Genomic DNA, 24,096 nt, shown 5'->3' with positions numbered 1-24,096 from the left:
GTTTGGGAAGCAGAAGTATGAATGGGCTCATTTTTGGATTGGCACAGCTACTGCACAGACTTCTGTTAGTTGCATTGGCAAAACTGGATGAATTAGTTGGGTCGGCTGGAGGGCATCCACCAAATATTGGTGGCCGTGCCAAGCTGGCATAGATTTCAGGTAGACGTCATAAATAGGAGGCATACATTACCCTGCACTTTCCTTCTGCCCACAAACAGTCATACTGTAAACTGTCAAAACTCACAAATGAAAACAATAATAAACCGAGTAAACCATCAACCTAGATTTGTTGAATGCCTCGTTTCAAACCTCCCAGGTGTATTATTTAAAGCGGAACAGAGTGATGACTGTACAAGAGCAGCCTCTGAATCCAATATGCATTAAAAGCAATTTATTTAATACAGTCAATCATGTCAGGTACTACAACCAAAATGAGAAAAAACAGACATTCTAACCATGTAGCCATTATCTCCACCAGTCAAATAAATCTAACATGTTAATAATAATAACACAAATAAATCCCTCGCATGCATGTATATAAGTTATGTTTTACAAGAACACAGCAATATAAAATAAACAGAAAAGTGAATTAACAATATTGCATTGGGATATGAATTGGATGGGATATCTAACAAGGTCTTTGGAGATTGCAGCCACTGTAAAATAATGTGTCCATTGACTGGATTACAGGACACTAACACACTTTTACAAATAGAGCAATAAAAGGCTGGCATTATAAACTGCCATGTTTGTAATGTGCAGTGAACCAGTTTTATGAGTCTGACCCATGGAGTCAGAAAGGAAGCTGTTAATTGGAATCCTAGGAATGCCTATTTAGTAACTATTCAAAATCACTTCAGCAGTTACAATACATCACTTCTAAAAACTTACCATGGTACTCTGTGTTTACCACAGTTTATTGTTCATCATCTGATTTCCTTCTTCAAGAATGGATTATATAGACACAAGCAGCCTTTATACCTATCTGTCTGCCTCTAATGATACAGTCATTAGGTTTCTATGGCAACACAACTGAGCAAAACTCATTCTATCTAGTGAAAATAAAATGTCAATTCAGCTATGCAGAGATGCCTTTATATGTATTCTAGGAAGTATTACTTATCCACTTGACTTAAACTGCCAGATTATGCTACAGTTCTGAACTTTAAATTTGCCGAGTCTGCTACGTTCTGAGTAGAGAAATAAAATTACTGGGGAAGTCCTCAGGGAGTACCGTACCAATTTAGCCAATGAATACGGAAACTTACAGGCATTTTTATCTCAACGTTACTGCAGTTGTTAACTGACATATAGCATATATATATAATATATATATATATATATATATATATATATATATATATATATATATATATATATATATATATATATATATATATATATATATATACACACATACACACATACAGTGCCTATAGAAAGTGTACACCCCCTTTCAAATTTTTAGCCCGGAATTCAAATGCATTAAAACTGTTTTTTTTTTTTTCCATTTATCTACACATCCTACCCCACAACTTCCAAGTGAAAAAAAATATTCTAGAAATTTGTAGAAAACTAATTAAAAATAAAAACTGAAATAGCTTGGTTGGATAAGTGTCCACCCCCCTTGTAATAGCAATCCTAAATTAGCTCAGGTGTAACCAATCGCCTTCAAAATCACACACCAAGTGGGCTCCACCTATGTTAAACTGTAGTGATTCACATGATTTCAGGATAAATTCAGCAGTTCTTGTAGGTTCCCTCTGCTGGGTAGAGCATTTCAAATCAAAGATTCAACCATGACAACCATGGCGCTTTCAAAAGAATTCCAGACAAAGTTGTTGAAATGCACAGACCAGGGGATGGGTATAAAAAAATATCAAAGGCCTTGAATATCCCTTGGAGCACAGTCAAGACGATTATTAAGAAGTGGAAGGTGTATGGCACCAACAAGACCCTGCCTAGATCAGGCCGTCCCTCCAAACTGGATGATCGAGCAAGAAGGAGACTGATCAGAGAGGCTACCAAGAGGCCAATGGCAACTTTGCAAGAGCTACAGGCTTTTATAGCCAGGACTGGTCACAGTGTGCATGTGACAACAATATCCCAAGCACTCCACAAATCTGGCCTGTATGGTAGGGTGGCAAGAAGGAAGCCATTGCTCAAGAAAGCCCACCCTGAATCCCGTTTGAAGTAGGCAAAAAAAAACACTCAGGAGATTCTGCAGCCATGTGGCAAAAAGTTTTGTGGTCTGATGAAACTAAAATGGAACTTTATGGCCTAAATGCAAAGCGTTATGTTTGTAATAAACCCAACACAGCGCATCACCCAAAGAACACCATCCCTACTGTGAAGCATGGTGGTGGCAGCATCATGTTATGGGGATGTTTCTCATCGGCAGGGACTGGGGCACTTGTCAGGGTAGAAGGGAAAATTAATGGAGCAAAGTACAGAGAAGTCCTTCAGGAAAACCTGCTGCCCTCTTCAAGAAAGCTGAAAATGGGACGGAAGCAAATGTCCTTGAGTGGCCCAGTCAGAGGCCTGACCTAAATCTAACCTAACATTTGAGGCATGACTTGAAGATTGCTGTCAATCAATGCTCCCCAAGGAACTTGACAGAGCTGGAAGAGTTTTGTAAAGAAGAATGGTCAAATATTGCCAAATCTAGGTGTGCAAAGTTGGTAGAGACCTATCCCAACAGACTCACAGCTGTAATTGCTACCAAAGGTGCTTCCACCAAGTATTAACTCAGGGGGGTGGAGATTTATCAGATCTTTCAGTTTTGTATTTTTAATATATAATTTTTTTCTCAATAAAAACTTTTTTCCCCTTAACAGTGAGGAGTATGGTGTGTAGAGAAGTGGGAAAAAAATCCTCATTAAAATGCATGAAACTCTGAGGCAGTGACACAATAAAATGTGAAAAAAGTTCAAGGGGGTGTAGACTTTCTATAGGCACTAATATATATATATATATATATATATATATAGAAAGTCTACACCCCCTTGAACTTTTTATATATATATATACACACACACACACACACACACACACACACACACACACACAGTACCATGAAAAAGTATTTGCCCCCTGTCTGATTTTCTGCATTTTTGCACATTTTTCACATTGAATTTGGTCAGATCTTTTTGTGGGTTGTAGTAGTATATATAAAGAGAGTCTGAGAGAAAAAATGACACCAACGTTTGGTGCTTCTTTCTTTTGTTTTGTGTGCAAGGTAATCAAACATGCAATCTTCAGGTGTGAAAAGGTTATTGCCCAGCCCAGTTAACTTAACCCAATTAAAGGGTTAGTTAGGGTCAGCTGTTTGAATACTTTGGTTAACAATCAGGCCTGATTTGGGCCACCCCTGCCCAATATAAATCTGACTAACTTTGGCCCTTACCATCAGAGTGAAGTTGTCAGCACACAGGTTCTAGAGGCACATCATGCCACGATCAAAAGAAATTCCTGACGACCTCCGGAAAAAAAGTTGTTAATGCCTATCAGTCTGGAAAGGGTTACAAAGCCATTTCTAAGACTCCGGGGCTCCACCAAACCACACTCAGAGCCATACTGTCCAAATGGAGAAGGTTTGGGACAGTAGTGAATCTCCCCAGGAGTGACCGTCCTGCCAAAATCTCTCCAAGAGCAAGGCGTAAAATCATCCAGGAAGTCACAACTCTATGACTCCACCATCAGAAAGACACTGGGCAAAAATGGGATTCATGGTAGAGTAGCAAGGCAGAAACCACTGCTCACTAAGAATAACTTGTCTCAATTTTGCCAAAAAGCACCTGGATGATCCTCAAGATTTCTGGAACAATGTCCTATGGACAGATGAGTCAGAAGTGGAACTTTTTGGCCAACATGGGTCCTGTTATGCCTGGTGAAAACTCTGCATTTCACAGTAAGACCCTCATACCAACGGTTAAGCATTGTGGTGGAAGTGTCATGATTTGGGGATTATTTGCTGCATCAGTACCTGGACGACTTGTCATCATTGAAGGAACCATGAATTCTGCTCTGTATCAGAGAATTCTAAGGAGAATATCAGGCCATCCGTCCATGAGCTGAAACTGAAGCGCAGCTGGGTCATGCAGCAAGATAATGATCCAAAACACACAGGCAAGTCTACATCAGAATAGTTGAAGAATGAGAAATTTAAAGTTTTGGAATGGCTTAGTCAAAGTTCAGACCTAAACCCCATTGAGATGTTGTGGCAGGACCTGAAATGAGCAGTTTATTCTCGAAAACTCACAAATGTCACTGAGTTGAACATTGCTAAACTCTAAAACAGTTATTAAATTGTTCATTGTGTAAATTAGTCATTCTGAACTGCAGTAAGAGCCACAAATCTGAACTTATAGCGTAACTGTACAAACTTTTACAGTTTGCTCTGCATATCGAGGGAGACATAAGTGACAGAATATCATTAATCACAATTTAGGATAGGGTTAATATAAAGAGTAGCTTGAGAGAAGGCAGGACAGTCTTCCCTCTGCACACACATATTCATCAAAGGAAGCTGTCTCAGAGCTTCCACACAAGCACAATATCTTACTTTATGTTGTCTGATTTTGTGTCCATTGAGTCATTGTAAAAACATTACTTAACAAAAACAGTGAGTGTAACAAGGGATTACAATCCTGTATAAATCTGGAGCACTGGGACTGCCAAAACAAACTCTGAGATATATTTTATTCAGCTGGGCCCAATCACGTTTATGTTTTTTGGTTTTATTATGTTTTCTTTCCTTATTATTCACACCACTAGTTTCTGCAAGTTGTACAATGAAAACTGAGGACAAAATGTCAACTCTAAAACAAAATCTCCCGCTAGACAATTTCTGAGTCATTCTTTTCTATGAGTCAGGGAAGAGGAGTCTCACTTATTCTACAAATTTAGCATCAGAGTAAGAAATCAATCCCTATAGCTATACAACAAAGCACTGAGGGTGCAGTTCAATTGACTTTTAGCTGGGGAAAGGGGTATTAGGAAAATGCATTCTATTTTAATTCATCAATGATGTTGTGTGTAACAGGGCGGAGGCTGGGCACAAACTAGTGACCCGCACACTGCAAGCGAGCATCTTAACCACAATGCAAAAGAGCCAAGCTTAGAGCTTTTAACCTCATCTCACCAACAGGGGACAGAATCCATAACGGAGATGGATCACACAACACTGCCGTTACACTTCGGACAATCAAAACAAATAAATTAATGTAAAACTGGATAAACATTCACTGGATTCCTATTTTCCTAAAATGCATTCCCTCAGGTAAAAGTTAATTGCATTGGGCCCTGAGTTCATATCAACAGACCGAGCTGAAGGAAGACATGACTGACAATATCAGTTTAACTTAATAGCACCTATTTATAGGAATGTCATTTGTATGCTATGACACATCATCATAAGCAGCTTCTTGACGTTAACCGTTGTCCATCCTTTCTGTATATGCACTCCCCCATCATCACCATACAAATATTTCTTGCCCGTTACTAAAAAGTAGCGCTTTTTTAGACCCAGGCCCAAGCACCAGAATGCAAGTTAGAACCAGCTACTGTTATCACATATCCATGGCAAAGCGTAAATGGCAGCAGCCAGAGATTTCATAATGCAGACTGTCAGCATTCGTAATAAGCATTTGTGTAGCCTTTATTCTGACAGTTGTGTTTTTGCTCTAACCTTAAATGTCACGTCCTCGGATTGTGTACCAATTTAGGCACGCATGCTTTTGACTATCAACCCTGTCCTCACATCACTTGCTGCCTACAATGACACTCTTGTCTTAGTCAAGGTAATACAGCACTGTAATGTTTTAAATTGCATAAAAACACAACTGACTGGACATCTTTTAATTTTAGGTATCTGGTCTTGGTTTAAAGAAAAAAAACAAAAAAAACAAAACAAAACAGAAACGTATCCAAAGGCTGTTCTCAAATCTCAAATATTTATTGCCTTTATCCTTTGAGAGCTAATCATTTTTAATTCTCATAACAGATTGAGTTTCATTGCATTTCAGCACTACTGTCAAATTGAATTACTTACAGTGCTACTGTCGTTTCCCCATCCCTTACCTTTCTCGGTGCCGCTTGCATATTGGAGAGGCTTGCTTTTGTCTATGCTGTTAAAGCTCTGGCTCCTCCTGTTCAGGTTTGAAGCTCCTTGGACCTTGCTGGTACTGCTGCCTGCAGCTGGCACCCTTGAGGGCCCAGGAAGCCTGGGAAGCAGGAAGACATGTATTAGGGTCATCAAGAAAAACACCATTCCTGTGGGGCAGCGAGATTCAGGTCAAATTTTTTTTTTATATTATTCCGCTTCATATATATTGAATAAACAAAGCTGGCAACAGAACAAGCCATATGATACAGCAAAGTTCTCTTCATTCGGTCACGATTATTAATGTGCACAAGTTATGTGCCGTTACACAAACGTAAGAGGCTTTTCAAACCTACTTATTGCTGGCTGCTGTTATAGAACGAATCAGCCATTGTAAACCTGGTGCTGCTAATTTAAAGTAGCATAAAAACCTGGGTGTATTGATTTGGCTCAACACTACTAGCATTAATATTTTACAACCTGTGATTCAAAGCAGGATTTTGCTAGGGGGTTTAGACACCGCCAGGTACTTATGCAAGCCCCAGATTACAAAGAACAGATGAAGTCAATAAACCGTTAACAGGTATTTCTGCATTGTCTGTTTCAGTTTCTCATTTGTAGACTTAACACAGGGATGTTTGCAAGTTCTACACATTAAACGTGTGTTAGATAACATTGTCAAACCTGTCTGGAATATTAATTCTGTAGGGCTCATCCAGCCCTTCTTGAAATGCATGTCTTTCATGCCTAACAATGTCTGATTGAATGGTATCAGATATTTTTGGTTAGAGGTGGAGCTGGGTCTACAGTAAATCCAGTTTCAAGTTCTTAACATAAATGAAAATGGAAACTGACGATTTTGATGAATGCGAGAGAAATTTAAAAAAAAAAAAAAAAGTGAAAAAAAGGTGTGTGCACACAAATCCTCACTCTCTCGAAATCAGGGCCTGTCAGCTGAGTATCAAAAATAATTCAGTTACATTTAGTTGTCAAATACTGCCACCTGCTGAGAACGCGTAAAAATGCTCTCTACTTATTCTATTAAAAAACAAGAGTATTAAAACACTGTAGGGGTGGTGTGTTATTATTTGGGTTGAATTATTTAGCCTTTTTGAAGGCAGAACATTCTGAACATTATTGAGAAGATGGATTGTTTTTATATATCTTTATGCAACATACTTCTCTCTTTTTTGTAAGTGACACAATATATTACATACTATTAAAAGGAGTTACTAGGCTCATAGTTCTGTAGCAACAGATGGGACAAAATAGATTTTGCTTGCAATTTAATGTGGCTCTTCTGGTACAGACAGTTTAGAGCACACTTTCTAGATGTCAGCATCTTCACTGTTCCTTAATCAGCACTGATGCAGGTACTGAGCGTCTTTAAATCTTACTGCAGGTACAGCAGGCTGAAGAAATCCTGAACAAAAACCAACGTGACCCCTTGCACAGAACCGTAAAAAAAAAAATATATATATATATATATCAGTACTTGGAAATTCTTGGAAATTACAACATTATCATAGCAGCAAAAGCAGATTGAACTACTGCCCTAACGACCACAATAGAGCACGTAATAAGGATTACTACAGATGCAGAGGAAGCATTGAGCAATAGATCAATACTTACAGACATTTATAGACACTCATAAAGCACATGATATGGTATGGAAAAATGGCTTATTGTATAAATTGCATAAAATGTGATTGAAAGGGAGCATGTTTTGGTGGATAAGAGATTTTTTAAAAGACACAAATTTTAAGGTTAAAGTTAAAAATACACAATTTGTAGAACATTTCAGATGCAGAATGAAACACCACAAGGTACTGCAATTTTATTTAATATAATGCTAAAAGACGTAGTACATGAAATAACTGGAAGTGGAAGTAAGATGGGTCTTTTGACTGATGATGGGGTAATATGGTTTGGGTTAGGATTATAACATGATAACAGATAAGTGTAAAGGAAGATTACATTTGTTGAGAGCAATAGTAGGTACCACCAAACGGGAAGCAGGTCAAAAGAGTTGTAGGGAGAATGAATCAACAAATGATTTTTGATCAAAAATACTTTATATGCATAAAAGAAACACTGTTAATACAATCATATAAACATTGGATACAAGCAAGCAAAGATGCGCAGGTCACAGCAGGAACCAATGCATACGCTTGCATCAAAACACAGACGTCATGTGTTCAATTCAACGAAGTGACTGACAATTAAAAAAAAAAAACATTACATTAAACACTATGAATATTAGCAGTCCCACCCCCATTTCTTCCAATCAATATGGATCCATCCTACTATCACACACCTTCAACACATCTGGTAAGGAGGGGAAACTCATCCAAATCTATAACATTCTATAGTGCATCACATCTAAGCATTTCACAGACTGTCTTAACCTAATCTGTTCTTTGTTTGCGGTGTTTTGTTTTCACACTGTGTCCACACATCTTGATTAGATACCTGCTAACACTGGCTATCTGCCCAGACGCCAAGATATGAGAGACTGCAAATGTCTTGCTTAGCTAGTAACACGTGCTTTAAGCTATATCAAAATATGAAAATAACATATAAGTAAATGTACTTATAATCAAATACATAATTAATACTTTATGCAGAATGTCATCTGCTACAGAGTATTTTAATGATATACAAAGGTAGAATAAGAAGTGTACTAGACTATGGAAGCCAAGTTCTAGAGGCAGTGAGTCAAAGTCAATTAAAGAGTTTAGAAGCAATTCAGACACGGGCATTAGGAACATGTACAGGAACAATGAGGTCATCAATCAAGGCTTTGCAAGTAATGACAGGATGCCACTAAGATTAAGGAGGACATTACTGAATATAAGATAGTGGAATAAGATTAAATCTTTTAGTGAGGAACATCCTGTGAGGGGGAGTATTGGGACAACTGGTATCATGAATATGAAAAGGGGAGATGGGAAAAAGTTGGTGGAACATTGGCATTCCATATGACAAATTGGGAAAAATAGACAATGACAAAAATAGACAATTTATTTAAAAATAAATAATGAGAAAGAGATAAAATATCGATACCAAAATGGATGTTTAAGAAACCAAAAATATGTAAACTGTGAACCACAATAATTAGCAAGAAATGAAATTAAATGGAAACTAAGACAAAAGGACAGGACTATGTTAAAAATAAGAAAGAGATGTTACAGATATACACAAATGGATCAAAAGACCCTAGATCTGGGAAAACAGGATATGCTTGCTATATACACACATTTGAAATTTGTAAAAGGGGAAGATTATCAAATAATGCACCAGTATTTACTGCAGAGCTGACTGCAATACTTATGGCCATAGACAAAACAAAGGAATATAAATAAAGGAATATTGTGATTTTTGCAGATTCTCTAAGCTCGATACAGGCACTACAATCAGCAACAGGAGATATGATAGATATCACATATGAAATTATTCAGAAATTACATTCCAGCTATAACAATTGTAAATATTCTGGATTCCAAGTCACTCGGGTATCTTAGGAAATGAATTTGTGGATTTTGAAGAAAAAAGAGCAACTCTACATATACAAATAGAAATAATAATAATAATTTTGGAGTCCTGCAGAGGTGAATGCTGTGGCTAAAGAAAACATAATGCACAGTATATATATAAAAAAAAAAAAGATGTAATGAAAAATTCTCATATCCTTAATTTCATTACATTAAGATGCCTGTACAAGCAGCTTATTCTATAGCCTTCTCGATATTAGCCTCCGAGGTCTCATTCATCATTTATTTTTATGGCCCTTGCTGGCTGCTAGCCTGCTCTCCCTGTGGGGACCTCAGCAGGCTGACACTGCTCTGCAGCTGCACACGTCACAACCTTTTGCCTGACCCATGAGTTCTACTGATCTCCCGTTCCCCCAAAAGAATCCGCCAACCGAAACACACACTTAAAAGTCCATTTGTTCTATTTCATTAACTTAATTTGACAGGCTCGAGGAGTACTTGGTTCACTCGTTTTAGGTAATGAAGGAGAGACAGTAAGAGAGAGGGGGGGATGATGGATTTGTGAGAGTCACTGTACTGAAAAAATGATAACAAATCAAAACAGAAATTGACTAATATCCTCTTTGTCATCAGTTTGTCTTTCAGGTTTTCTTTTGTGTCTTAAATTACAAATATTACTCATGTTTTTACTGCAAGCTCCTAAAAAAGGGGGTTTTATTTTTATTGTGTAGACATATCCACAGCAACAAAATCTATGAGACACTAACTTAATATTACTAAGGAAACATTTTTACAAAAACACATAGCTTCACCAAGATCAGTTTCCTCATCAGATCAGCATATGATGTTCTCCCATCACCACAGAACCTAAACCTGGGTGGGTGAGGATCCCTCATGTCCTTTGTGTTTATCACCTGCAACATTAAGGAACATTTTGACAGGATGTAAGGTTGGTCTTAGCCAAGGATGTTTTACTTGGCGCCATGATGTTTGCCCTTAGCACTGGAAGACAAGCATAACCTGACCAATACGTTGCCACCAGTTCCATCAAAGCATTACACACAAAAGACAATATTGCATCAAGACATTGTCTTGTGGTCTGGATCAGCACGCCTTGTTCATCTGGTAGAGTGAACAGTGCCATGGGAAGATACTGTGGATGAGGCGTATGAGAGGAAGAAACTTCGGTATGCTCAACTAGCTGCTGAAGCGGAACAGCGAGGATGGAGGGTCCGGGTTTACCCAGTGGAGGTGGGTTGTCGAGGATTTGTGGCACACTGTACAACCTGGTTTCTCACGTCGGGTTCACTGGCCAAGAGTTGCGTCGCACAGTGAAGAACTTATCTGAAGCAGCAGAAAGGAGCAGCAACTGGCTGTGGTTGAGATGGAAAGATTCTGGATCTGGATCTCAAGCACAAAAGAAAGAAAGCAATGCTGATGTACAGGTAAGTAAGCTGGGCTGAGCTGAGTGGGGGATGCCAGAATCACTGTTGAGCCCTCTTGAGGTGTCGTGGGCTAGTCAATGAAACACCGAGGAATAGAATTTACCCACAGTTGAAGAATTGAAGACCCCAGAGATGTACCCTACTTAGCTCAATCCAGATGGTTGTCATGCTGATGCGCTGGGGAGACCGCACTGGGTTGATCCCCGGAGCCAGCATCGCAGCCGTTGTGTGTGCTGATGTGCTGGGGAGGCAAAATGAGCTGATCCCTGGAGCCAGCATTACACTTCAGCAATCAACACCAGACAGAAGGATATCTACGTCATCAAATGGAAAACAACGCAAATGGATGGAGATGCAGATGGATCACATTAGTCTACTGCAAAGCTACGTCTTAGTTGGTGCTTATCTTGGCGAGAGCCTAGTTCAAATCAGCATGAAGTTCAGCATCTACTCTCATGTAATGGAAATCAATCATGACCCATATAAATAACATATTTAAAAAATATGTATTTTTTGCATGGGTACCCTGCGGAGCAACTTGTAGATTAATGAAAGACAGTGGTACTGACTATTAAGGTTATTGAATTTGAAAAATTTAAGCACTACCACATTATTTTCAGGGCAGATTTATTTCCACGAACAGCAAATGTGAGACATTCAGCTGCTCTGCTGGTAATTTAAACTCAGTGCTATGTAGATGCACAGTGTGTAGTTTACCTGTAACTCCCTGTGAACAGGATGGCTGCAGTGGAGACGTCAGACCAGAAAGGAACACACACAGGCAGCACAAGTGGGTGAAACTGAGACGCTACAGTGTTCAGTTTTTATTAAATAATGAAACAAAAAGTCACGCTGGCAAAACAGACAAACAAACAATAAACAATAACAAGTATCATGCAGGTTTATTAACCAGCACATTCACCAATTGTTATTTTTCTGTGTTTACTTTAGTACCTGCTCTCCACAATTGTTCTCCACTCTGAACCTCTTTCACTATGCAGCCAAAGCTGCAGGTTCTTATAGTGCTTTTTAGAATATAAACAGAAAACAATACCATGGAGGACAGCATCTCGCTCGTCCGGCCAAACAATAACTCAAATACAAAATATTGGCTTTCGCCATCAGGATAATATATATATATATATATATATATATATATATATATATATAAGATATATAGTTATATATATAATTATATATATATTTGCAAAAAGGCAGGACACTCTGCCACACATGCACCCACGATAAGGATTTAGGTCTGGGAAGGTGGGTAATGGAAACATACTACTCTTCACGAGTTCACAGATTCTCATAACATAAATCTGTGATTTATTCCTCATACTCTACATTGTGAACTCCCTTCATACCTCAAACAATACTGAAGTTCACCATGAAAACCAACCCTAGAGCAGTTCCCTTATGTGGCAGAGGAATGAGATGCACTGTAATCTGGTCAAGCGGCTGCTAAAATATCACAAACTATTTTCACTATCACAACAGAAATATGAATCAAAATACAAATATTAGATATACATTTTATATATATATATCTTACTTTTCTAAATCACCCTGTGTATATATATATACTGTGGCAGGAAAGGGCTTTGCGGTTTCGTCAGGCCAGAAGGCGTAACAAACACAGACAGGCAGGTACTGCAGGTCAAAGACGCGGCATGCGCCATTTTGTTTAGTTAATAAAACAGTTAAACAAAAACAAACACTTGCTCACAGAGCACAAATAAAATATTTAAACGAACACAAAAACACAAGTCAGGCTGGGCAATCGCCTTCACTGATCCTATACATAGTTTCATTTTGTTCCCCCCCCCGCTACCCCTCCCTCCCCTAGAGCAGGGAGAGCTGCAGGCTTAAATACCGTGGCCGAGGGGTTTAACTAGTTTGTAATTATTCTATTACCCCTCGGCCACAATCTACACGAGTTCATTAATTTGTGTGACCGTCAGCTAGTTTAACAACGCACTAGCCGACAGCCACACATTAACCCAAGGTTTTTAATGTGGATGGGGCTTTCCATCCACGCTACAAAACATATACAAAACAATAACACACATTTTTCAAAACAAAACACACGGCGTTCGCTGACATTTACATAAATATTAAATAAACAAACACAAAACGCAGTACAGGGGCAGAGGGGGAAACCCTGTTCTAAAATAAACAATACTGTACAGGGCTGCTCATCCTCATTTGTCATCCCAACATTCTAAGAAAGCCTTTTTAAACAGTCAATGAGAAGAAACTGTACTGCCATACAAATAGTAGTTTTGGTCATTTATTCCTAAATCGCTGCCATCCTTTACCAGACAACAGCATCACCCACTATGTCTGAGACCAGGTTAATCGCATAAACTTACAATCTCACATTGTTAAATCTCACTGAAAATCAATAGAAGGCAGAAATAATGCCCAGTCAGAGAAATCAAATCCAAGCCAGTTAAAATCACTCAAAACAAATAAGCACAAAACAGAAGCCTATGTTTGTTTACTTATCCACAGAAATGCCCTGCTAACAACTTGTTAAGCTAATACAATTGGTTATGGTATTAAAACAGTTACAATTCACATCACAGTAGTTTTAGTTCTGAATTATTCTCTGTACCAAGTGCTAGTCAGTATTTTTTGTCTACAGTATTACCTAGAGTTTTAGGATTGAGAAATAATAATAAAAAAAAAATTAAAAAGCGTCATGTAATCATGTAATCCAAGAAACTACAAAATGACATTGCAAGTGTCTACCGGAAGCCACAATAGTAGCACAGTATTTTATGTTGGATTTCGAAATCAATTAATAAATCAATAGTTATTTTATATTGCGCCTTTCATAGTGGACAAACATCACAAATCGCTTTATATTCATATCCCACTTTATATCATATTTTCCAATTGTTGGCAGATTTTCATTAAGTATATTGAAAACTACAAAGCGGTGTGTAATTCAATATGTCAACATAATATTAAATCAGCAGATTTAATTTGACTTTATGAAGCAAAATTTTTTAATTCTATAGGCAAAACGCTGGTCATAGCTGTATGTCAAGAACTAGGCAGCATGTTTTGTTGACAGCATTAAAGTGAACCCATACACACTTACTTACTCACTGGGATATATCAAAGATAAAACACTTTACCTTGTGTTCTTTTTCTGACTGCTTGCTATCCCACTGTGGCTGGACTGAGTTGCATATCTGGCTGCCATACTGTTCAAAAAGAAAAGAGGGATACAATTTAGCCTTAATAGGTTTATTAAATCTTGGCTGCAGATATATGTTTGTGAGGCGCTAATGTAATAAAGAAAAGTCCATGATTCAATCTTAGGAAGATGAACACAAGAACAGTAAGCACAGCTCAGTTACACAGTACAAACAAAAAACAAAAAGCACCAAAAAAAAAACAACCTCACATGTTCTATTGTGTTGGGATGCTGTTGCAGCACAGCTGAAACAAAAACCTTGTAAAAGATAAAACATTAGAATCCACCTCTTATAGTTCCATTTTCATTTAATTTGATAGATTATCAAACCACAGTGCGCACAAACAGATGCACACACGCTAGTAGCTGGAAAGAATACAAGTTCTGTATCCCAGAAGCTCCAGTCATACACACAGAACTGTGTGTTCTGAAGAAAAATGCAACCCCACTTCTGAATACATTCAACTCCAAACAGGAAAAGGAAATACTTCATAATGAAGTCACTGTTCTCCAGTGACTAGTCATTCTTAGTAATTTTGATGGTTAAAGTATTGGTCTTTTGGACATCTTATTTTTCAGCCTTTGCACAACATGGTACAGGGCTTGGTTTCAGTGTGGGATTGTGTCTACAAAAACCCCTCTAAAATGATGAACCCCAGAATAAATAGTGTCAATTGTGACCTCAGAAAAAAAGATCTCTTTTTGTAACCAACAGAATCTATTAAAAGCATCTGTAAAGTGGTGGCAGTGTAGTTGTGGGTTTCATCCTCAATTCAAGAAAACCTCCACACACCAGCTGGTCTCCTAGGCAACAACCCTGCATGTTCGAAGGATAAAATATGAACAAACAGTAAATAAATAAATTAAAGGAGGTATAAATGAAAACCATTAGCCTATATCTCATGGTTTACTCCTGCAAGGTTAACCTTGTTAGGAAGCAAAATGGAATTTGACCTGCCCACAAATATTCCTTCCCCCTTGTCTATTTCTATTTCAGTGCTGCACACAGCTGCACACGGTAGCTAATTCATACTCTCACTGACGTATACAAAAGTTGGTGGGGTAGATACAAAAGGCTTCATAGACCGATGATCTTTTATTTCAGCTCTTGATAACCAACTCTGTCAACAAGTTAGGAAGTTAACACTAATCATCCAAGGTGAAGTAGTCCATTGGATCTAGATTACTGTCTCGTTTAATATGTCTTTAATAGCTCGTTGTCTGGGGGAATGGACAAGGCATTGGAAAACTGTGAGTGTTAGCTGGTGGCAAAGTAAAAAAAAAATCTCTGCAATTACTACACTTGCTAAAACATAAACCTCATTTTTTTTTATCAATAAAAAAGCAGTGTTTTTTAAACCAAAATCTACTGTGATCTGAATTTTGTGACTACACTGGTGGCCACAAAGTCATTCATTATCCCCACTACAATGAGGCCTGCTATTTTGGAAATGAGTCTAATGGGTTCACTCTGCGCATACAACTTTAAATAAATAAAGTTTTATGGAAGACCCAGTATAAATAATTATTATTTGTGGCCATCAAAGTACGCTCCCGTTCCTCACAAAAATAATGCTTAGGTCCTTAGGTAAGCAGGCTCTCCAATACAAATGGAGGCTCAGGAAAAGTGAACATGCTCATGCAGAAGAGTTAAACTTTCACAAAACCTGTTACAAGTATTATTTCAAAACAAGACCACATCAATATTATTAAACCAATAACAAAAAAAAGCACTGAACCACAATATCCAAGACTAAACCAGTTAGCGTTATAAGTCATATAAGATTACTGTTTCCACTCTTCGGATGGATCATGGCTTCAGATAAAGGCTGTGTTAACGGTCTCGTATAAGGCGTGGAGCTGAGAACCCTGCTTAAACATGCAGAAATAATTAATGTTCACTGGCGTTCCATTTTATATGTTTGACTCCTTTAAGCACAAATGAAACAAGGCTGTCGTTGGCTTTCGCACTCCAGATAACTTGTTGGGAATTGATTAATGAGTCAAGCAGGTCATTGAATAAGATTATACATATGGACATAGCAGCATAGCTTCTGAGTTGAAGGTGAACGTTTGTGCATTGCCGGTGGCCTACTTTTTTTTTTTCTTGAACAAGAGTACTGCTGGCTTTTGGTACGTTATTGGTACATTTGTACACCACACTTTCTTTTTTACAGCTCGTGATCATAGCAACATAAATAAACAGGCTGTGGTGATGAGCTATGAACCTCCCAGCTGGTAACAGAAAACATATGTAAATTAATGCTGGAAATATGTCACAGATACTATAGAGCTATTGGTTTAAGAGAGCTGTTAGCTACATTCCAATACAATGATCTCAAATGAGGCACACCGAGTTACCAAATGTAGAAATGACAAGCACAGGTAGAAAATCTTTTATTTAACAATGGTACTGGCTTCCCAAACCCAGATTAAATCCCCTAAGTGACCTTATGAAAATAATTTTTTCCATTCAGCAAATCAATGAAATAATAGTTCCAGCAAAACTTTGAAATGGGAGACAGTTTGGGTCCAACATAATAGTTATCCTACCTTTCATACTATTGTCACCCATTAATTGTATTGGAGCAGTCAGCTTCATTTTCAGTGGTTTGACCTCTCAGTTCTCCTTCTTCTTCAAGGGAATCTGCAGTCACATTGTGTCCAGCTCAGAGAAAGTCTCCCTTGCTTAGGACTGTACAGGAGAAGGATGCTTTTCTATACTGGGAGTATAACAGCCTCAGATGTCTGAGGTAGTCTCTTATCTAATAATAAACACATGCTCACAGAACAACCACCACAGAGACAGCTTGCTCTTTACCATTAGTTGTGAATGAGGGCAGCTGAATTTCAGCAGTAACAACATGTCAACAGTTTTTTTTTTTTTTACCCTTTGCCCTCTGGTCCTGGTTTGTGCATGCGCTGTCATCAACTTCAATCAAGTCTCCACTAAACCATACTTGTTCTATGATAAATATATTCATTTCCCTTAATTTATATTCATGATTCATTTCGTTTAGCCATGGGTTTTATTTAGTGAATCAAGTGTTGGTCCCTGTTCATGTGGAACAGAGTTGGAAATAACCTTGTAGAGGGCTGGGGGTTGGGTGTGAACCAGTGACCCCATACACAACAAGTGAGCATCTTAACCGCAATCCAAAAGAACCTGGGTCAACTACTATTCGTGGTTTTAGAGCTTTCAACCTCTCATCTCACGACAGGGGACAGGACAGACTCCACAAAGGCAGTGTATCACACAACACTGCCCGTTACACTGGAAATAGTCTGCAATACAAACTAAATACCCACTTGCTGTTTGAAGACTGCAGGACTGAAAGGGTTAAGCACTGAACAATGAAAAGGCTGCTCCTTCAAAATCAAAAGTAAAGAACATTCATAAAATCTTGTGCATACACTATTTAAAAGAACTGTCACCACAGAGGTGATTTAGACATGTGGTGCTGATGTGCTAATCCACTATCTAGCATATTTCGAAGACTTTAAACCACGCTGTTGAAAGAAGACGTTGAGTTGCTCAGTAGGTTTCATTCAACTTTAGGAAGCAAAATTAATTAATTCTATATGGTGATTCAAAGCATCTGGCCATAGCTGTGCATCACAGCATGTGAAATAACTTTGCGTTGGAGAATAGTCCTTAAAAGAGAAAAGTATAAGTGAAAAATGAATGCCAACATGACATAACAGGGATTTATAGAAGCATACATTATCATTTGACGGCACATGATTGTGCACAAATTGACAACTGGGTTAAGAAGGTCAAGCTATTTGACCTGGGTGACTGAGTCAGTGTGTGGGACCTGTTGTATTCCTACTTCCAAGTTCTTCTATTTCAGCAGTTAGACTCACTGGCTCCATGTGTCTGGTATACTGAAGTAGAACTGTGCTGGCCTCTGGTATTGTGCACAGACTAGCAAGTGCTGGTTATTCAGTAGAGAGGCCTATTGGTAACTAAAGTCCTGCCCAGTTCAGTATTTATTTTAAATTGGATGGACATACTGTCGATTCTGCACGACCCCAGGCCACTGTTAATTGATAGTGTTAGCAGTATCCCAAGCCAATTGTAAAGATGCTTAATACACAACAAGGTGGCATGCCGATTAGAAAAGCCTATCGGTTAACAGCTTCCATCAGCACAGTCTAAAGACTGACGCTCATTTCTGTATCGTGACAACGTCTTGTTAATGTCACACTTCGATTAAGTGGTCTACAAGTTATACTATTTAATTGTATTACTGTATATTACTTTATTTTTAAGGAGGTGTATCTTAATGTGCTCTAAGTGCATGTGACATTGTCAGTTTGTTGTCTTGACATGAAAAAAAAGGGTTTTGACTAATTGTTCAATTAATTGAATCCATCAATAATAGACGTTGAAGAACATAATTTAAAAAAAAAAATGTTTTTTTTGACAGGGTCACTAATATCTCTTTACCTTTTTCTGCATCATTCTATCTCACAAAGCAGGGAAGCGGAAATGGGAACATATTAGAAAACAAGTCAAAAGAATAGTAAAATAAACACAATGTTCCTCAACTCCACATTTTCTTACATCACATTTAGGACTCACATTTGACTGTCTCCTCAAGGTTTTTATTTATGCTAAGCTAATCCAATATGAATAAAACCAATGACCTCCTTTTAGTCGACAACACAAGATCCTGGCATCACACTGGTAAGCTGCTGCATACCTCCATAACATGTTTCAAATATTCTACTGACATTGCTTTTGAGACATACTCCAACCATTCTCAGCAGCAAGCTTAACACCTGTCGCTGACTATAAAAAGGCGTTATATAAGGAATGAGGCAGCTGCATTGACTCACAATTTGACAGAGAAACACACCAGTCAAGTCAGTAAACAGCGCAAAGCAGCGTTGTCTGAAACATTGAGCCTGCATAGTTTGCATGAAAACCACAAAGAGGAATGGGCTTGCATGCTCAGGACTCATTAGGATATTAGATGCCGGTTTATTTATAATCACACAAAAACATTATATATAATAATCCAACAGTATTTAAATACAGCAAGTTAAAGTAGGTCAAGCAGCTGTTGTGCTAGCTAGTTCCATTTTTTACTTGATCTTTCACCTCAAAATTATGCTAGATTAAACTAACCTGCTAAATCAGGCCCTAGTCAGCGCTTCTTTAAGAGACTCTTAAATCCAACCGTAGCTCTGCAGATTTGCAGGAGTGAATGATTTCTTCCTCTGTAAGCCCTGCAGAAGCTTCTGGCTCGGGAGACCCACCTGGATTGCATGTCTTGTGTCTTTTGCTGGCTGCTTGGAACAGCACCTGAAGACTGCTGGGTTACTTGCTGCTGGAGTTCCACCAGGGACTGATAATACTGCTGCTGCTGCTGCTGCTGCTGCTTGTATCGGGACAAGCTGAAAAAGAGCCCTAAAATGGCTTTCAAATTTCCATTCCTTATTTCTGCAAAAAGAAAGAGAGGGCCAAAGCACAGTTCAAAATCAATACCAGTAGCCTCTTGTAGCATCTTCCATAAATCTGCAGATTTTGTGTATTTTTGGCTCTGTGCTGCATGTACTGCTTTTTACTTTGCATGAAGGATTTGCAACATGTGTGCAATACAAGTTATATAAAGCATATACTGTTCTCTAAAGTTACATGATTGATTGAAGGGGAGTTTATATGAGTTATATTATATAACCCTTTCCTGAGAAAATGTATAAATCTGTATAGAAAATACCAGGGGAAACCTCTGTTTGCACACAGCCCCCCTGGACTTGTAACCTGTTATTTGGAGACTGTAAAAGCTGAGGTAATTATATATTATAGTGTATACTAGAAAGCAATAAAGTATAACCTATGAGGCTTGAGAAAAACAAACCAGACTTGTAAAATGTGACCCACAGAAATACCACAATACAGTATACTGGTCATTCCAATCCAAGGTAATGTCCGTGTGCACTAAATGATGACATTTTTGTGTGTGCAAGTCATACCAGAACCACACAGTACTGCAAAGCAGGCTGAGTAAAGCATTCTAGCATAGACATTGTGTCCTCATTATCGCTAGGACTCAAAATGCTCAAGTTGGTATAGCTGAAGGAAATATCTGAAGTTTATAATGCAATAGCAATTTCTTTACACTGTATATAGTGAAGCTTTCAAATCACAGTTAATTTTAAAATGTAATTTCAGGAATACAGACAAACACCCATAGTATATACACATACTGTATACACACCAAGCACATTTCACAAACAACACAGACAAATACCCTACAGTATATACATAATGTATTCACTTTGAAAGAGAAAAAGTGGCACAAAAAAGCTAAAAGTTGTAAAAGGCTTTTATTGATTTATTTTTTACTGTTTTGTTGGTAGTTATACAAGCTTGTTGAGTTTAAGGGGGATTCATTTGGCCTGAACTTCTCCCAGTGAATCTTTTCAGGATCGTAACTCTTTTGTGTCCATACTCTGTCACAGTACCCCACTGAATTGCTACTCTACCCCCTAACCAGGATAAAAGCTACTTTGGGCTTACCATAAATCTATTTAACCATAAGGGCCACACAGTTGACATGATTAAATACACATTAAAATGGAGAGCTGGAAGGCTTGGCGCTATCTTGGCCCTGAATGCATGTGAGCAGCATTGTAATGACCAAAACTGAAAGAAATCTACAATCTGTGCATTCATTTGATTTCACAGCTATATCCCTGAAGAGCCCCAGGTTAGCATCATTTAGATCCATGTCCTTCAGTAAGGAAGGACAATTGTTTATTAATATGTTGGCTTTGAGACCGTCAAACTGAAATGAATGAAAAAGTTTCAGAACATGTTGGGATTTGCTTTGTAACATATTCCTTTTATTATTTACCAACTTTGGTAACACAGAATAAAGGGGGAAGTTTAAATAAAAAACAAAAAACAAAAGCACTGGAAGACACAAGTATTCGCAACTTCTAGGGTTAATATATTCTGCATGACAACAGTGGATATGATTTTTGGGCAAAGACCTAAATCTTTTGGAGCATCAAAATATAGCAAAGCTACTTGCATGTATGAGAAATCCTTAGCATGAAGCCGCGCTGCTAATTTAATTGCAAGTCGATTTTTTCCAGCTTGTGAAAACAGCACATTCCGTTAAGCTGAAGAACACATGGCTCCTAATAAAGCATGCTCTATATAGGATACATAGATATCAACCAAAATAGAATTTAAAAGTAACCCTAGTGTCTTTATAATAAGAAATCTCTTAAAAAGGTCAGTCTGCAAAGTTGCTTTACTTTCTGCCACAGTTACGAGGATCACTTGCTGCTCCCGCTGTACGCTTTACTGTATCCGAAACGTGAGAGGCGAAAGGGTGCCCTACTCAAGCAAAGTTAAACCAACATGCTCCCGGAAGACACAGCAGCCTTAAATACCATTCGGCTGTCAAAGTTAAGCCAAGAGCAAACAGAAAAAAAGTTTAAACAGAGCTGATGAAAATCCCCTGGATTCTGTTATTTTTAACTCAGCAATCATTGCTGGATTTAGACTTTCCTTAAAAGATGAGGCTTGTGTAAAATTATGAGAAAACAAGTTTTCAATTGCAATATGAAAATAACAGGGTTTATTTTAATGATCGACGCAGTGACTATGAATACCGTCGTCTGGCGTGTTCCTTCAATCCCTTTCATTCAATCCCTTTATTAACGTCAATAAATATAATACGGTCCATGCTCCAGCAGGTTTGTAAATTCACAGTATTGCAAACTTAGATAAAATCATTAAAATATCCCCACATTTACTGTAAAATTATGCATTTACAGTAATAACATGTATAATCCCAAATTTTAAACAATCAATTGCAACTTCCTTTTAGTATTGTATGCACATGTACACAATGAATATACACATTTAGACATACATACATATGTATATAAAATTAAGAAGAAAAGTAATTGATACAATGATAACTCACTGTTTTAAGTATTAGCTGCAAAGTTTCAGGCTTCTAGACTGATGAAACATTGTAGTGATTTTTTTTTTTTCAGTTAATTCAGTTAATAATGATTGATGAGTAACCTGTTGAGTCCTGATTTTCACTGGATATAGAGCTTTTAGTTGTTTTTGAATTCTCTGTATATATAAATACTCAAGCAGGCAAACGACACATATTTTTTTGGGAAAAATATACAGCTTATATACAGTAATATATGACAGGAACTTTACAATGCAGTGTGGTGATAACATGATTTCTTACCTTCTGCTGAAAGTCCCTGTACATTCACCCCTCGGGCTGCCAGAAAGCTGAGGCAGACATCAACATTCTCAATCTGCAAATGGACAGAAACAACAGGAGCCTTAGAACTGAAAAAGTGTCAGGGAGAGAAAGATGCATGAATACTTCACATTCATCACATACTAGAGCACTCTGCAAAATTTAACAAGAATGATTACTGCTAATTAGGGGATTGCTATAAAGCTTTCATTGTCCACTTGCGGTTGATGTCCAACAATTCATAAAAGGGCCCTATCCTGAACGGCATGCCAACTACTCAAGAACCCACCTACTTAACATTATACTTGTGTACTACAAATAGGGGGGGCAGCATGCATACAGAATGAAACGGCAGGGCGTATATCTAGAGATGCGGATCACTGCCTCGGTGAAAGAATGTGATGAAAAAAGAACATTCAGATGTGCCGACATACTGTACAGAGAGACTGTTTTTGGTATGAACAACATTTCTCAATTTCTAATGACAACAGTCTCTTTGCATTTACATATTTATTACTTTCTCTCCCTCTCTCTTGTTCTGATACACTGTGCTGAAGAGCTCTTTTGTATCAGTAGTGCAGACAGTCTGCTTAGACAAGGCACCAGCCAAGGAAGCTGGGTAGTGTAATGGGCTCTCTGTCTACACACACTGGCCTGTCACCTTGAGGGACCTTGGAGGCTGGCCAGCTGAAACATGACTGGCCGCTGATAAAATGAACTCACAGACAAGCACTCAGGTTGGTACAGGTTTAAATGGATCAGGCCAGTGGGGCGATCGTACTTACAATGTGGAGGGATAAGCTTCAAGGAATGATAAAATGATTGTATCTTCATCATCATAATGTAGAGATGCCCTCTTTGCCCTTACTTATTGCACACAGAGAAATCACTGGAGTTGTTGAGTTTTGAAAATAAAAAATAAAATAAAGTCTGCTAATAACTTTATACAGTCGCAAACAAAAAATATTTGGGCAATTTAAAAAAAAATAGTCAAAGCATGAAATTCGTTTTTTCATTTCATGCATGTTATGTAACAAGTTGTTGTTTTATTATAAAGCTGAAGCTCTACTTTATATCTTTCAACAGAACAATCAGAAATTGTAGAAAATCATTTTCTTTGTGACTTTGTGCCCAAATACTTTTGTCCATAACTGCAAGTACTGCAAATGTGAATACACTCAGCCACAGAGGTGCTTATACTCGCTTACAGTATACAGTACACAGAAGCAGATGGGCCTATATGTGAAGAATTGCTTATGATATAAAACAGAATAAACCCAAGTGCAGTATAACATCAACGGTATACTGTAATGCATTCTAACTATGCTTCAGCATATGCTTTTGTCTGATAGACAAATATAATATTCACTGTTGTGTGAACATATTCTGTACATATGCCACATATTTTGTCACAGCAGCTGAATGTGTAAAAACCAACAGACACGTGCTGATTTGGAACTGTATTTTTTCCTAACATGTGGCTAAACTCACATTTTTTATCACATGTGCTGAAGGTCTAACAGCCTAATTGTTCAACATCATAAATTGCACTTAACTCGCATACATATTTCTAAACATCTCATTCTTC

At 37.9% G+C, this 24,096-nt stretch overlaps 1 protein-coding gene across 7 annotated transcripts in view; it reads right to left on the bottom strand.

Annotated features, from left to right (window-relative positions):
* The window catches only part of LOC121318047 (neuron navigator 3-like), a 159,222-nt gene that overhangs the window by 75,369 nt on the left and 59,757 nt on the right, over window positions 1-24,096 (bottom strand). For all 7 annotated transcript variants that reach the window (XM_041254274.1, XM_041254275.1, XM_041254277.1 and 4 more), the window contains exons 4-7: window positions 22,491-22,563; window positions 19,522-19,705; window positions 14,192-14,260; window positions 6,082-6,224 (exon numbers count right to left, since the gene is read on the bottom strand). In XM_041254274.1, coding sequence (XP_041110208.1) covers window positions 6,082-6,224; window positions 14,192-14,260; window positions 19,522-19,705; window positions 22,491-22,563 — 469 coding nt within the window. The remainder of the gene's footprint in view (window positions 1-6,081; window positions 6,225-14,191; window positions 14,261-19,521; window positions 19,706-22,490; window positions 22,564-24,096) is intronic.

This window comes from Polyodon spathula, chromosome 7, assembly GCF_017654505.1.
Source record: "Polyodon spathula isolate WHYD16114869_AA chromosome 7, ASM1765450v1, whole genome shotgun sequence".
In the NCBI taxonomy this organism is placed as follows: domain Eukaryota; kingdom Metazoa; phylum Chordata; class Actinopteri; order Acipenseriformes; family Polyodontidae; genus Polyodon; species Polyodon spathula.
This window is presented reverse-complemented; position numbering and strand designations above follow the sequence as displayed.